The sequence below is a fragment of the Stigmatopora nigra genome, chromosome 1 (assembly GCF_051989575.1).
Source record: "Stigmatopora nigra isolate UIUO_SnigA chromosome 1, RoL_Snig_1.1, whole genome shotgun sequence".
NCBI classification, from domain to species: domain Eukaryota; kingdom Metazoa; phylum Chordata; class Actinopteri; order Syngnathiformes; family Syngnathidae; genus Stigmatopora; species Stigmatopora nigra.
The window spans coordinates 225,967-239,106 of record NC_135508.1 but is presented as its reverse complement, the minus strand read 5'-3'; the positions used below and the strand labels follow the sequence as shown (position 1 = coordinate 239,106).

General features: G+C 41.6%; 2 protein-coding genes across 2 annotated transcripts in view; both read left to right on the top strand.

The window, feature by feature from the left end:
* dnajc5aa (DnaJ (Hsp40) homolog, subfamily C, member 5aa) overlaps positions 1-13,140 on the top strand; it is a 118,299-nt gene that overhangs the window by 20,330 nt on the left and 84,829 nt on the right. The window lies entirely within an intron of this gene.
* Positions 1,657-11,348, top strand: LOC144195907 (E3 ubiquitin-protein ligase MARCHF9-like). The gene is made up of 4 exons (XM_077715786.1): positions 1,657-3,032; positions 4,841-4,996; positions 7,005-7,197; positions 8,021-11,348. Exons 1-4 carry the CDS (start codon positions 2,607-2,609, stop codon positions 8,326-8,328), a joined length of 1,083 nt encoding a protein of 360 aa, XP_077571912.1. The 5' UTR covers positions 1,657-2,606; the 3' UTR covers positions 8,329-11,348.

The window sequence follows — 13,140 nt, the reverse complement described above, 5'->3', positions numbered from 1 at the left end:
TATTGATATAAACAAAAAATTGTAAATATTTACTCAATTTATTTGATTTTTTTTTTCATTATAAAAAATCATTCTTTTAAAGTGGAAATGTAAGATTCTGTTTTAATTTTCTTACATTTTTCTAGTTTACAATGATTAAATGTTATTTTTTGTTTAATATTTTCATATTTTTACATGTATAAAAATTCTCTATACATACTAATCATTTTCAAAAATAATTTTACTTATAAAATAATGCACCATGGTAAATATTCTTATTATTTCGATTTTAATTTGAGGGTTATTTTCCTCCATTTTGGGTTATTATTACCTGGAATTTTCATTGATAAAACCTTTGGTAGTAGATTTTGATGAGTATTTTTAGGGTTTTTTCTTCGGGCAATATTTGAGCCAACCTTTCCGATGGCGGCTCGCCAGTCCCCTCTTGTCCCATGCCGTCTTTTCCCGTCCTTCCTGGCCCCGCGTGCCCATATGGCCGCCACTCGGACGCCGCACGGACGGCCGACAAGAAAGAGAAGACCATCTGTCCCGATCGGCCGGCCGGCCGGCTTCCATTTTAAAATAGGCTTGCATCATCCGGTCTTCTTCCTTCCGCTGGGTTGCTCCAAAATGGACGCCCGTTCAACGTTCTACAACAATTAAAGCTCAATCAACAGGAAGTGACCTTTGAAAGACCCACAATTTAAAGGAAGTTACCCAAAATCAAACCTAAGAGACGTAAATTCCCAAAAATCAACAGGAAGTGACCCATAAATGCCCAAAAATTAACAGGAAGTGACCTGTTAATGCGCATAACTGAAGAGGAAGTGACCCTTAAATGAACAGGAAGTCATTTTTTTCCTTTTAATTCAAGAAGAATGATTGGACACTACGTAATTGGACTCCATTGTTATCAATAAAAGGATGCTAATTAAGATTATATGCGGCGTGGATGGAAAATGTCAGCGTGTTGACGCCAAATTGCGCTGGAACAAACAGGAAGGCTAAGCGTTGCGTTCCGTTGCGTTCGGCGGGAAAAGAGACAAACAGGTCGATCATCATGTGCTTTATCAATAATGGAAGACAAAAAGAGAGAGAGAGAGCGAAGATAAAGATTGCCTTTATGAATAACAAGAACATGTCCATTAGCCTACTGCATTTTCGCTCAACTCCTGTGAATTTGGGTCACTTCCTGTTGGTCTGGGGGGATTTTGGGTCACTTCCTTTTGATCTGGGGGGATTTTGGGTCACTTCCTGTTGGTCTGGGTGGGTTTTGGGTCACTTCCTGTTGGTCTGGGGGATTTTGGGTCACTCCCTGTTGATATGTTGGTATTTTGGGCCACTTCCTGTTGTTCTGCACCAATTTTAGGCCACTTCCTGTGGGTCTGGCAGGATTCAGGTAACTTCCTGTTGAATTCAGATCACTAACTATTGGTTTTAGGGCATTTCTGTTGTTTCCTGTCAATTTTTTGAAAATTCCGGTTTTTGGGTCACTTTGTGTTGCTTTCTAAAATTCAATAGGAAGTGACTCATAATCAACATGAAGTGACATTAAATACACCGGAAGTGACTTTAAATGAACTGGAAGTGACCCAGCATAACATGAAGGCACCTGAAATGAACCGGAAGTGAGCCCCAAATCAAGAGTGGATGGGGAATGCTTAAGCACCAACAGTTCATGGAGCCTAAATTCATAGAAATGAATCATCCCCCCCATCAAATGAACAAGAAGTGACCCAAAATAGCGCCCATTTAGACCAAAAATGCTGAGCAAAGGAGGGAAAATGGGTTTAAGATGAACAGCATCACAAAATAAGAGCGTGTGAGCAGTGGATGTGGGAGAGAGAGAGAGGCTGTTTCCGGAAGTGTCTGCTGCCTGAGGAGCAAGCGATCGAGCGAGTGAGGAGGGGGGTGATGTGGATGGATGAACGAGCCTCGGCATCCCAATCAGCAGCACCGATGCGCCCGTCGCTCTAGCCGCCCGTGACCGACCGACGCCTCCCTTGCGGACGTCAACGCGGAGCAAGCCGAAGGCGAAGAAGAAAGAAAAAAAAGGTTGGCCACCTTGTTTTTGGACGAGAGCAAACCGCAAGCAAAAACCCCAAAGTTGGTACGGCCCAGCCCAGTTTTCGCGCCACTCAGCCCAGCCAGCCAACGGCTTGTTTTCGTCGTCGTCGGCCGCCGCCGGAAAATGCAAATGACGGCATTTTCCAGCTCTCCGGACGCCCCTCGCGCCCAACCGGAATGAGAGGCAAACACCGGCGCCCCGGATTATGACAGCCGACGAGCTTGAACGTGTGGACGGCGCGTCGTCGTCGCGGTGTCGCCGTGTCGAGTCGCCGTCCTCCTCCTCCTCCTTCTCCACCTTCTCCACCTCCGCCTTCGTCGTCTTGAGCTCCGGCTAGCCAAACATCATGTAGGCCGGCCTTCTCCTCGACGTCGACGACGACGGCTTTGTTACCCCTCTTTTCTTCTCGCGAGTCCCCTTCGGAAGGATGCGAGCGGCCGGCCCGGCGTGTTTGTGACGAGTGAACGTTTTGACTTTGGCTCACGGCGAGGCGAGGAAGGAGTCGTTTCTTCTCCTTCTTCTTCCTCCTCCTCCTCTGTCGCCACCGCCGCGGCCCAACATGTTCAAGTATCGGATCCGCATGTTTCTCAATGAACTGAAGGTGCTGGTGTTGATGCGAACCGACTCGAGGCGTCCCGAGCCCGCCGCCGCCCAAGCCCAAGCCCAAGTCGCCGCCGACAGGGGGCGAGACGGCGACGGCTGCGGCTGGCCGGCCTTAGTCGACTGTCGAGCGCGCGACGGCCACGGTTGCGGATGGCCGGCCCTGGTCGACTGCCGAGCTCGCGACGGCGACAACGACTGCGTCGACGACGAGGACGACGACGACTACTACGGCAGCGACCCACGTCCCAGGGGGCCCCTGGCCCTGGACGACAAGGTGTCCAAGGTATCCAAGGTGCAAGGACTGGACGCCGTGTCCCTGGCCAGCAGCGCCAGCAGCCTACGGAGCCCCCAGTGCAGGATCTGCTTCCAAGGCCTCGAGCAGGTAAGGTGCCCGGCCGCCGGGTTCCGGTCGGACAGGTGCATTCTGGTGGGTTGCCCTGGACTTTAGATTCGTTTCCGTTGAGATGGGAGGGTTGGATAGCAGAATGAACTAACGTGTTCGTCCTGGAACACCCATAAAACAACAGGAAGTGATGCGTAATTGCCCACAAATCAACAGAAAGTGACCCAAATGCTGCAATATCAACAGGAAGTGACCCAAATGCTGCAATATAAACAGGAAAAGACCAAAATGCTTCAATATCAACAGGAAGTTACCCAAAATGCTTCAATACCAACAGGAAGTGACCCAAATTCTGCAATATATACAGCAAGTTCACCCAAAATGCTTCAATATCAACAGGAAGTTACCCAATATCAACAGGAAGTGACCCAAAATGCTTCAATACCAACAGGAAGTTACCCAAAAACTTCAATATCAACCGGAAGTGACCCAAAATGTTTCAATATCAACAAAAAGTGACCCAAAAGACTACAATATCAACAGGAAGTGACCCAGAACTCCCCCAACACCAATAGCAAGTGACATCAAGATGACCCATAATCACAATTCCACCCAAAATCAATAGGAACTGACACGTATCAACAGGAAGTGACCGGAAAGACACTATCAATAGGAAAAGCCGGAAATGCTGCCCTATGAACAGGGAGTGACCCAAAATGCTCCAAAATCAATAGGAAGTGACCCGGAAATTAGCCAATACCAACAAAGTCAGGTGATACCAAAAAGAAATGCCTCAAAACACAGGAATCAACAGGAAGTGTCCCAAAATACCTTCATATGCCCTGATAAAAAACAGAAGTGATATGATGTAAACAGGAAGTGACATCACACCAACCGGAACTGCCCTGAAACCAATAGAAAGTGATCGCTTGATGTGGATTTTGGGTGAAAATTAGGTTTTGGATAAGATGATTTGTTATCGACTATAGATAATAACATTTTAGAAGGGTATTCTTTTGATTATATATATTTTTAAAGCATTCCAAAATTGGGTACTATTTTTGGGAAGATGGAAGGATCCAAATGGGGACGAGCAGGGGTAGGAAAAAAAAAAAAAACATTTTTTCCCCCCTGCGGCCAACTTGTCATGTTACTTCATGTTTGTGTGAATTTGTTTATTATTTATGAGTCATAAGAGAGAGCGCAATTTTCCGCAAGTTGATTAAGGCCAACAGTCAAATCATTAGCTTCATTTTCTTACAAGGAAATTCAATCCAAGTAATCATTTTTTGGGGGGGCTTGTTTTTATAATTTAATGATTTTTTTTAAATTGAAAAAATATGATGCTTGTTATTGTTCATATTTTTTAAACTATTTTAATAACAAGAGAACTACAATAAATTGAATTAAAGGGAGAATTATTTTGTTTCTAATGAATAAAATCGTAAAAATATGTTTTCATATTACAAATATGCCCCAAAAAATCAAGGAAATATTGTAAATAATTGAAAATGAATATTCATATCAATATTTTTTTCTTTTTAAATGAACTAAAATATCTCATTATGGTCATTTTTCACATTTAAAATAAGAATCATATTGAAATCACTTGTTTTTCAGATGTAAATACCCCATCAAAATGTGATTTTAATAGATTATTGACATTTTTAAAAATATTTTCAATGCGCTGTATAAATACATTTCTGTAAAATAAAATAAAAAAGACACAAAATTTATATATTTAACAATCAGTAAAAAAATGGCTTTTTAAACAAGAGCAAGTACATCCCATCCCCCATTTTATGTAAAAGACTAAAGTGTGTTGTAATTCTTGGGGTGAATTCCAGGGGGAGCTACTGAGCCCATGCCGCTGCGACGGCTCGGTGCGCTGCACCCACCAGCCGTGCCTGATCCGATGGATCAGCGAGCGGGGATCCTGGAGCTGCGAGTTATGTTACTTCAAGTACCAGGTTCTGGCCATCAGCACCAAAAACCCCCTCCAGGTACTAACTAACGCACCTAACACGCTTATTAACACACCTAACACGCCTAACACGTCGTCCAAACTAGTTCACAAAAAAGGCTCCGAAACCAGTTATATGGCCTCCCCACCTGGCGTCCAGTTTAAATGGATCGGTCCGTAGTTTTGGTGGGATTCTTTGTTTACATTCAAAATGCTAGTGTTGTTCTGCATTTTCCCGCCTTTTTGCATAGACAAGAATTATACTCTTGGGACGAACCAATTCAAATCTTTCCAGCCCCTAGAAAGAGTCAAAACTAACAATAGGTATAAACAAATCAAGTTTATTGGCTATATTGCATTTTTTGTTTGGTTATGTGGCATACGAGAAAAAGCGTTCATGTAGCCACCGTCCTAACTTGGTCCGTTTTAATGGATTGGTCCATTTTTTGGCGGGATTCTTTGTTTACATTCAAAATGTTGGTGTTGTTGTTCTCCTGTTTTGGCTTTGTATGTGTTACGACCTCAAGTATGAAGGTTTTCTTGCGAATAGCAAACCCAAATCTTTTCAGCTCGCAACATGGCCCCTTAAAAAGAAGGTTACACGTATATGAACATATCAAATCCATTTGGCCTCTTTTTTTCATGCATTGTACAAGAAAAAGGGTTAATCTTGCCAATGTCGTAACTTGGTTCAGTCTGCTTTATGGCGGGATTCTTTGTTTACATTCAAAATGCTGGTTTTGTTTATGCTGACGTACTATACCCAAATGGTGCCTATTTGAATGTAACTTTTTAAGCAGAATTTTCTTGAAACTGGCAACAAAAGGCGAGGGGCCATTTTCTCAAACCTGGCAACACAACTTTGATTAAAAATGAGTATGTGAACAATGAGAATGGTTTAATCCAAAAAGTGAAATGTTTACTAATCCGTATCAAAAGTCGTAAACATAACAAGACATTTTTTCCCTCCTTTTGTTGCTGACGTCACGTTTGTGTGGTGACTCGTTGCTAGGCAGAAACGGGGACCAGGAAGTCATTTGTGTTGCGACAGCCAATCAAAAAAAAAGTCTTTTCCCCAGACGACTGTTGGGGGGGCTCAAGTCCCCCATCCATTGGCGTGAAATTTACGTTTTGGGTCGGGAAGGAGAAAGAGAGCGAGAGAGAGAGAAGCCATGTTTGTACAGAGCACGACCAGGCGTGCGGCTCTCCCATTGGTGGAGCCGGACGGCTGTTGCCATGGCGACAGGCTGGGAGACAAAGGGCCCGTATCCATGGAACAAAATGAATCTAGCGTCCTCCGTCCGTGAAATGGGCTCCCCGTGACGGCAATAAACGTCTGGTCATACTTTGATGGGAATGAATGGCTCGACGGGGCGGCCATGTTGGTAGAGGCAAGGAAAGGGTTTTGTTTGTTTGTTTTTCTCCATGCTCTGACTAGAAGGCTAATTCTGAATGTTTGAATGCTCTTCCTAAATGTATTGACTTTGATGGGAATAGAACAACAAGGCGGCCATGTTGGTAGAGGCATGGAAAGTTATTTTATGTTCATTTTGTTATTTTCATGCTTTCGCTAGAATGTTAAAGGATAAGCATGTCGTTTTAAATGAATGCAAGAGCATTGACTTTGATTGGAATGTTGCCACAGGGTGGCCATATTGGTGAAGGCAAGTTGTTGTTTTTTCATTTATTCATTTTAATTTTTTAATGCTCTTACTGGAAGGCCAAAACTGAATGCTAGAATGTGAATCTTAAATGCATTAACTTTGATGGGATTTGGGCGGCCATATTGGTACAGGCAAGTTCATTTTTATTTTTTAAAATATTTTTTTTTGGCTTTTACTGGAAGGCCAATATTGAATGCAAGAATGCTAAATGCATCAACTTTGATGGGAACGATGCCACAGGGCGGCCATGTTGGTAGAGGCAAACATTATTTTTTAAACATGTTTTCTCTAGGATGCTAATGCTAAATAAAGTAAAATAGTGATTTTATTTGTATGTCAACACCTTGACTCTGGGGGCTAATGTATTTTTTGCGCGGTGGTCAGTGGCAGGCCATCTCCCTGACGGTGATCGAGAAGGTCCAGATCGCGGCCATCGTCCTGGGCTCGCTCTTCCTGATGGCCAGCATCTCGTGGCTGGTGTGGTCCTCGCTCAGCCCCTCGGCCAAGTGGCAACGCCAGGACCTGCTCTTCCAGATCTGCTACGGCATGTACGGCTTCATGGACATCGTCTGTATAGGTGAGAAGGACAAACACCACACAAAAAATCGTTTCAATCATCTAAAATTCCCCCCAAAAATTGCAGCTAGCACATGTTGACAGATGACAACAAGAGCTAGCTAGATTGCTTCCTAGCTTTGAACATGGCTAGCAACAAGTGCTAGCTAGCTATCTAGCTAGCGCTTTTTGTCATTATGTCAACAAGTGCTAGTAAGCTAGCATTTGCTAGCTGCATATTTTTGAAATTTTAGATTGAAAAACGATTTTTTGGAACATGGCCGCCCGTCAACATGTTGACAGATGACAACAAGAACTAGCTTGCTTATTAGCTAGCACTTGTTGACAGATGACAACAAAAACTAGATAGCTAACAAGCTAGCTTACTTGCTGACAACAAGAGCCAGCTAGCTTGTTAGCTAGCACTTGTTGACAGATGACAACAAGAGCTAGCTAGCTTGTTAGCTAGCACTTGTTGACAGATGACAGCAAGAGCTAGCTTGCTAGCTAGCTGTCAACATGTGCTAGCTAGTTAGCAAGCAAGTAAGCTAGCTAGCTCTTGTTGTCATCCGTCACCATGTGCTAGCTGCACATTTTTGGTATTTTAGATAAAAGAAACAATTTTTTTTTTGAACATGGCCGCCCATCAACATGTTGACAGATGACAACACGAGGTCGCTAGCTCCAGTTGTCATTATGTCAACATTCTAGTAAGTTAGCTGGCACATGTTGACAGATGACAACAAGAGCTAGCTAGCTCTAGTTGTCATTCTGTCAACAAATGCTTTAATCGTCTTTTTATCTAAAATTCCAAAAGAAAACCTTTTTTTTTTACTCGACGACAGGCCTGATCATCCACGAGGGCTCGTCGGTGTACCGCATCTTCAAGCGCTGGCAGGCGGTCAACCAGCAGTGGAAGGTGCTCAACTACGACAAGTCCAAGGACCCGGGCGACGCGGCCAGCCGGCAGGCGGCCCGCGCCAACCCCCGCGGCGCCCCCGCGGCGGGGCGGCGCGGCCGCAGGTTCCGGACTCTCCTGCACCGCCGTTGCGGCTACACCGTCTTGCACGTGCTGGGACGCCTGCGGCCCCAGCGGCCCCGCCTAGGCTCCGCCTCCAACCGCGAGGTGGTCATGAGGGTCACCACCGTATAACGCCCGCCCTCCTCCTCCTCTTTTTTAGGGGGAACTGGTCGCCGCCCCTTTTTCAAGACGTTCCACGGCGTGCCGGAGTTGCTTTAAAAAAAAAAAAACAACTTTAAAAAGAAACTAAAATCCTGTTTCTCTTTTTAAACATCAAAAGGTGCTACAATATGGTGAGTGTGAGCTTCAAATAACAAGCGCCCTGTCATTTCCTGTTTTTTCCTGCCAACGCTAAGGGACCGCCCACTTTTTTTTCAATGGAGGATGGATATTATTTATTTATTTATATTTTTTTTATTCGCCACTCGCTTTCTAGCGCAGTGCTAGCAAGCACATGTGGAAGGAAGGATGCTAGCAGCTCATTCTGGGTGGAGCTTCTGTTTCTAGGGGGCGGGGCCAATGGGAATACTATTTGCAATCTGTTCATGATTCAGCTGTTTTTGTCACTTTTTTCAATGGTTTTGTGTTAAATGCTAGTTAGCTAGCAAACACTTTTACTAAAAGGCAACAAGAGAGTAGCATGCTAGCAGCTAATTCTTTGGTGGAACATGGTCTTCTGTTTCTTTAATGGGTGGGGCCAACAAGGAAAACTATTTACGATAGGCTTTCAAAATTCAACCATTTTTGTCACTTTTTTTCAATGTTTTTGTGTTGAAAATAATGAGCTAGCTAGCTACTAACACATCACTTTTACAATGGTTTTGTGTTTAAAGCTAGCTAGCTAGCAAGCACATTTTGACTAAAAGGCCACACGAGAGTAGTGTGTTTATGGCTAGCATGCTAGCGGCTAATTCTTTGGTACTCTTCTGGTGTTTTTCAAGTGGGCGGGGCTAAGAAGGAAAACTTTCCTATCTGATTTATCGATGGAGCATTTTTGGTCATTTTTCAACGCTTTTTGTGTTCTAAAGTCACTTGCTGTCATATTTCAAAGCACAGTTGGTGGCGCTACAAAATGGCAAGCACGTGAGCCAATGAAAATGTGGGAAACCAATTTTGCCTTTTAGCATTTCCTTGTTATTTGCAGCCAAAACAACACATCAAGGAATTCCCGCCTTTTTTCTCTTGGTGCCATCACAACCACCATTAGCCCTGTGCTAGCTAGCTAGTTAGCTAGCAAGCTCTGTGGCAACAAGAGATTAGCGTCTCAAAGGATAGCATGCTAACACCTTTTTTTTGGGTGGGTTGGACATTCTCTTTTTTTTTAGACTTAAGCCTTTTTATGTCATTTTTTTTTTAGTTTTTTCATGCTCTTATTTTGAAGTCACTTGTTTTTATAGCACAATTTAAGGTGCTATAAAGTTGAAAAATGACTTCTAATGTCATTTGTCATGTAAAAAACTAGTTTTTTTTTATCATTTCCTACTTTTTACCGCCAAAATAAAGCACCGGGGACAAACATTTTCATGTTACATCACAAGAATTGCATTAGCTCGCTAGCTAGCGAGCATGTGCTGACAAAATGGCAATAGAAAGTCAATGAATAGCATGCTAGCAGAAACGAGGGGCGTCTTAGTTGGAAGAATTGTTCAATTTTGAAGCCTTTTTTTCACCTTTTTCAGTATATTTTTGTCCAAAATATGTTCTGTTATTATAAAGTCATGCATCCAGAATGTTGAGCTTTTTAGTGCTCGTTAGCTAGCTGGCAAATGTTGGCAGAATAACGAGAGACAGCTAGCTTGCTAGCTAGCACATGTCGACAGATAGCATTTAGCTAGCTCTTGTCCTCATTCCGTCCACATGGGCAAGCTAGTTAGCGAGCCTGCTTGACAAGAGAATAGTAGGCCCATGGTTAGCATGCTAGCAGAAATGTGCCTGCTAGCTGTTCTAATGTTCTTGACAGTTTTTTGTTGATTTATTTTGTGGGTGGAGCTAAAGCATCTGAGGAAGGAAGACTAATGAAGGTGAAATGACATGACAACGCCTTTTTTTCTGTGGCTTTTGGATTGATTTATCAAAATAGCAACTCAGGAAGAACGACAACAATTGTCCTCTTATCAGATCAGCTTAATTCCAATTTTTGTCATTTTTTTGTTGCCATTGACAGCGATAATCGTCCAAAAAATATTGGACAATTATCTCCATTTTTTTATTTTACAGAATTTTTTTGAAGACGACGCTATTCTGTAAAAAAAAATGTTTCTATGGTAAAATAATTAATATTTTTAAAATAATAAATAGGATTTTATTAATTTATTGGGAGATTTTTAACATTTTATTTATTTGAAAGCCCATTTTTTTATTTTACAGAGTTTTTGTCTAATTTGTTGCAAATGTTATCTTTTATTTAAAGTGTTTCTGTAAAAAAATGTTTCTATGGTAAAAATTAGTTTTTTTTTGTAAAATTATAAATAGGATTTTATTAATTTATTGGGAGATTTTTAACATTTTATTTATATTAAACCGCTTTTGTTTTATATTCTATTTTGTTTTTTCTTTTCAGTGTTTTGTTTTATTTGGATGTGATTTTTTTTTTCTTTTTAAAATGGAAAAACGTATTTAATTTTTTTGATTTATTATACAGATTTTTTTTTGAAAGAATTGTTGTTTCAAAATGTTCAATGTTAATGTCATTGAAAATACATGTTGTCTTTTGCAAAGTATTGGTTTAATTTACTAAATGTTATTTATTTATTTTTGGCGGAAAATTTGTTTTTTAAACCATATTTTAGTTAAGCCATCTCAACCTTTTTTGTCCAAATGAATTGAACGTTAATGTCAGTTAATGAGTGAAATTGAGCAATTCTCTTTTTGACCGAGTGGCGGCGCGCAAAACTCAAATCTGACATTTTTTTAAAGCAACTCTGGACGAGCTGAAAAGGCGGGATACGGACTTAAAGTGGGGCGTGGTTTAAACAGGCTCCCCGAGCCAATCAGATTCTTTTTTCCATTCGCCAATTGGGACGCATTCGAACTTTTTTTTTGCGTCCTTTTGCTTTTCTACTTCGACGTTGATTTTGTAACTCGGGCACACTTGTGGAATTGGGCGGAACCGGAAACGACATCATCTCTCTGCAATAAATGCATTGTATGTACATTTCACGGGGATTTTTTTTTTGCATGGGTGTATCATTTGATTTATCACATGACATGAACACCGATTTGCTCTGTTTCGAATGGTGCTTGCCAAAATAAACACTTTGAAAGCACCCGGATGCGATTTCTTTTGACTTTGACGAGGAGTTTTGACCCGAGTAAGATGGCCTACTGAGACGCATCACTACGGACAAGAAAAGGCGGTCTTGTTTGCTTCTGTCGTCAGTTACAATGCGTGACGTCACTTTAAATGAGACGGAAGTGTAAGGCCGGGATGTTTATTTCTTAACATCCTTCTTGCTAACGGTCGATTAAAAAAAGAGCTAGTTATAACCCCATTTGATTATCAATCAATTGGCTTATTTTGGAAGAAACGTCATCTCCCGGCGGCCATGTTGGTAAGTACACATAACTCTTTATGCTTTTTACGTGAATTGAATAATGCCGTGGCGTCTAATTACTTCGAAGAAGCAGATATGGAAGCAAAAGAACCTTCGTTTTTATCGTTTTCTAGTGATGGGTCGTATTTATTTACTCTGGTTTGATATAACGCTGTCATGTTTATAGTCTTTTGCGTAAACCAACCTGCACTTTTCATTGTTTCCACATGAGGGCAGTGCGAACGATGTGTCGCTATGAGTGATTGAAATGTGAAATATACCCGAAATCATTCCAAAAATGGCTAAATGGACGGAAATATTCTCAAATACTCATAAAAAATACACTCAACTGTCACTTAAAGTACTTTTAGTGCTACTCAAATAGCCCTTAATGGCCTAAAATGTGAATATAGTACAATATAAGTACACTTTATTCATTAGTAAACCTATTGTTCATTTTCAAATATTAATGACAGAGAACAAGGATGACTTTTCATGTTTATTTCTTAAAAAAATGAATTTAATTTTTATTTTTATTCATTTGTTTATATCTTGAAACATATAAAAATTAAAGAAAAAGACTGTAAATATTCTCTTTGTAATGTATTTTATTTGCAATTCCATTAATTATTATGAACTATATCGTGTGAAACAATCATACCTTGATATTCAAGCTTAATTCGTTCTTGGACCGAGCTCATATGTCAATTTACTCGTATCTCAAATCATTTTTCCCATAGAAATGATTTAAATACACATGAATTCGTTTTTAAACTGGAAAAAAACCCACAAAAACAGGATATTACAATGAAAAATAAGTCGCAGGGGTGCTGGAGTACAGACATGACAGACCGTGGCAGTTTTATGAAGGAAAAAAAGTAAATATTATCCAATTGTGTTAAAAAAGGCTGCTCTTTTGTGAAAACTTGTTTTCTTTTCCCGCGTGAGATTGCGCAACAGCTTTCCTGAAGAGGGAGGGGAGGGGCAGGGTGAGAGAGGGCACCTTTTTATTTTTATTTTTTTTCCTTCCTCTCTTAGCCCCTCCCCTCTTTTTCTCCCCCCTTCCTCCTGTCATGGAGGCCAAGTTACGTAAGTCTGGTCGTCGCCGCCCCTGCGTGTTTTTGTTTTTGTCAATGAGGCGAGGCCGCTTTCCTGGAAACTTCCATAGAGGTGACTGAGCCCCGCCCTCCTCCTCCTCCAAGGCTCCGCCCTTCCCTCGCCTTCCCGCTAAACAAGCACGTGACCGAGCGGCCGGTGACAAAACGTCCCAGCCCTATTTTGTTTTTGGTGACATAGTATAAATTGATTCCCACTCGGTTTAGGTGTGATTGGTTGTCGTTTTTTTGTGCTCAAGCACCCCATGTGAACCACGTGGGGATGTTTTTGTTGATGTTTTTTTTTGCACTAATTG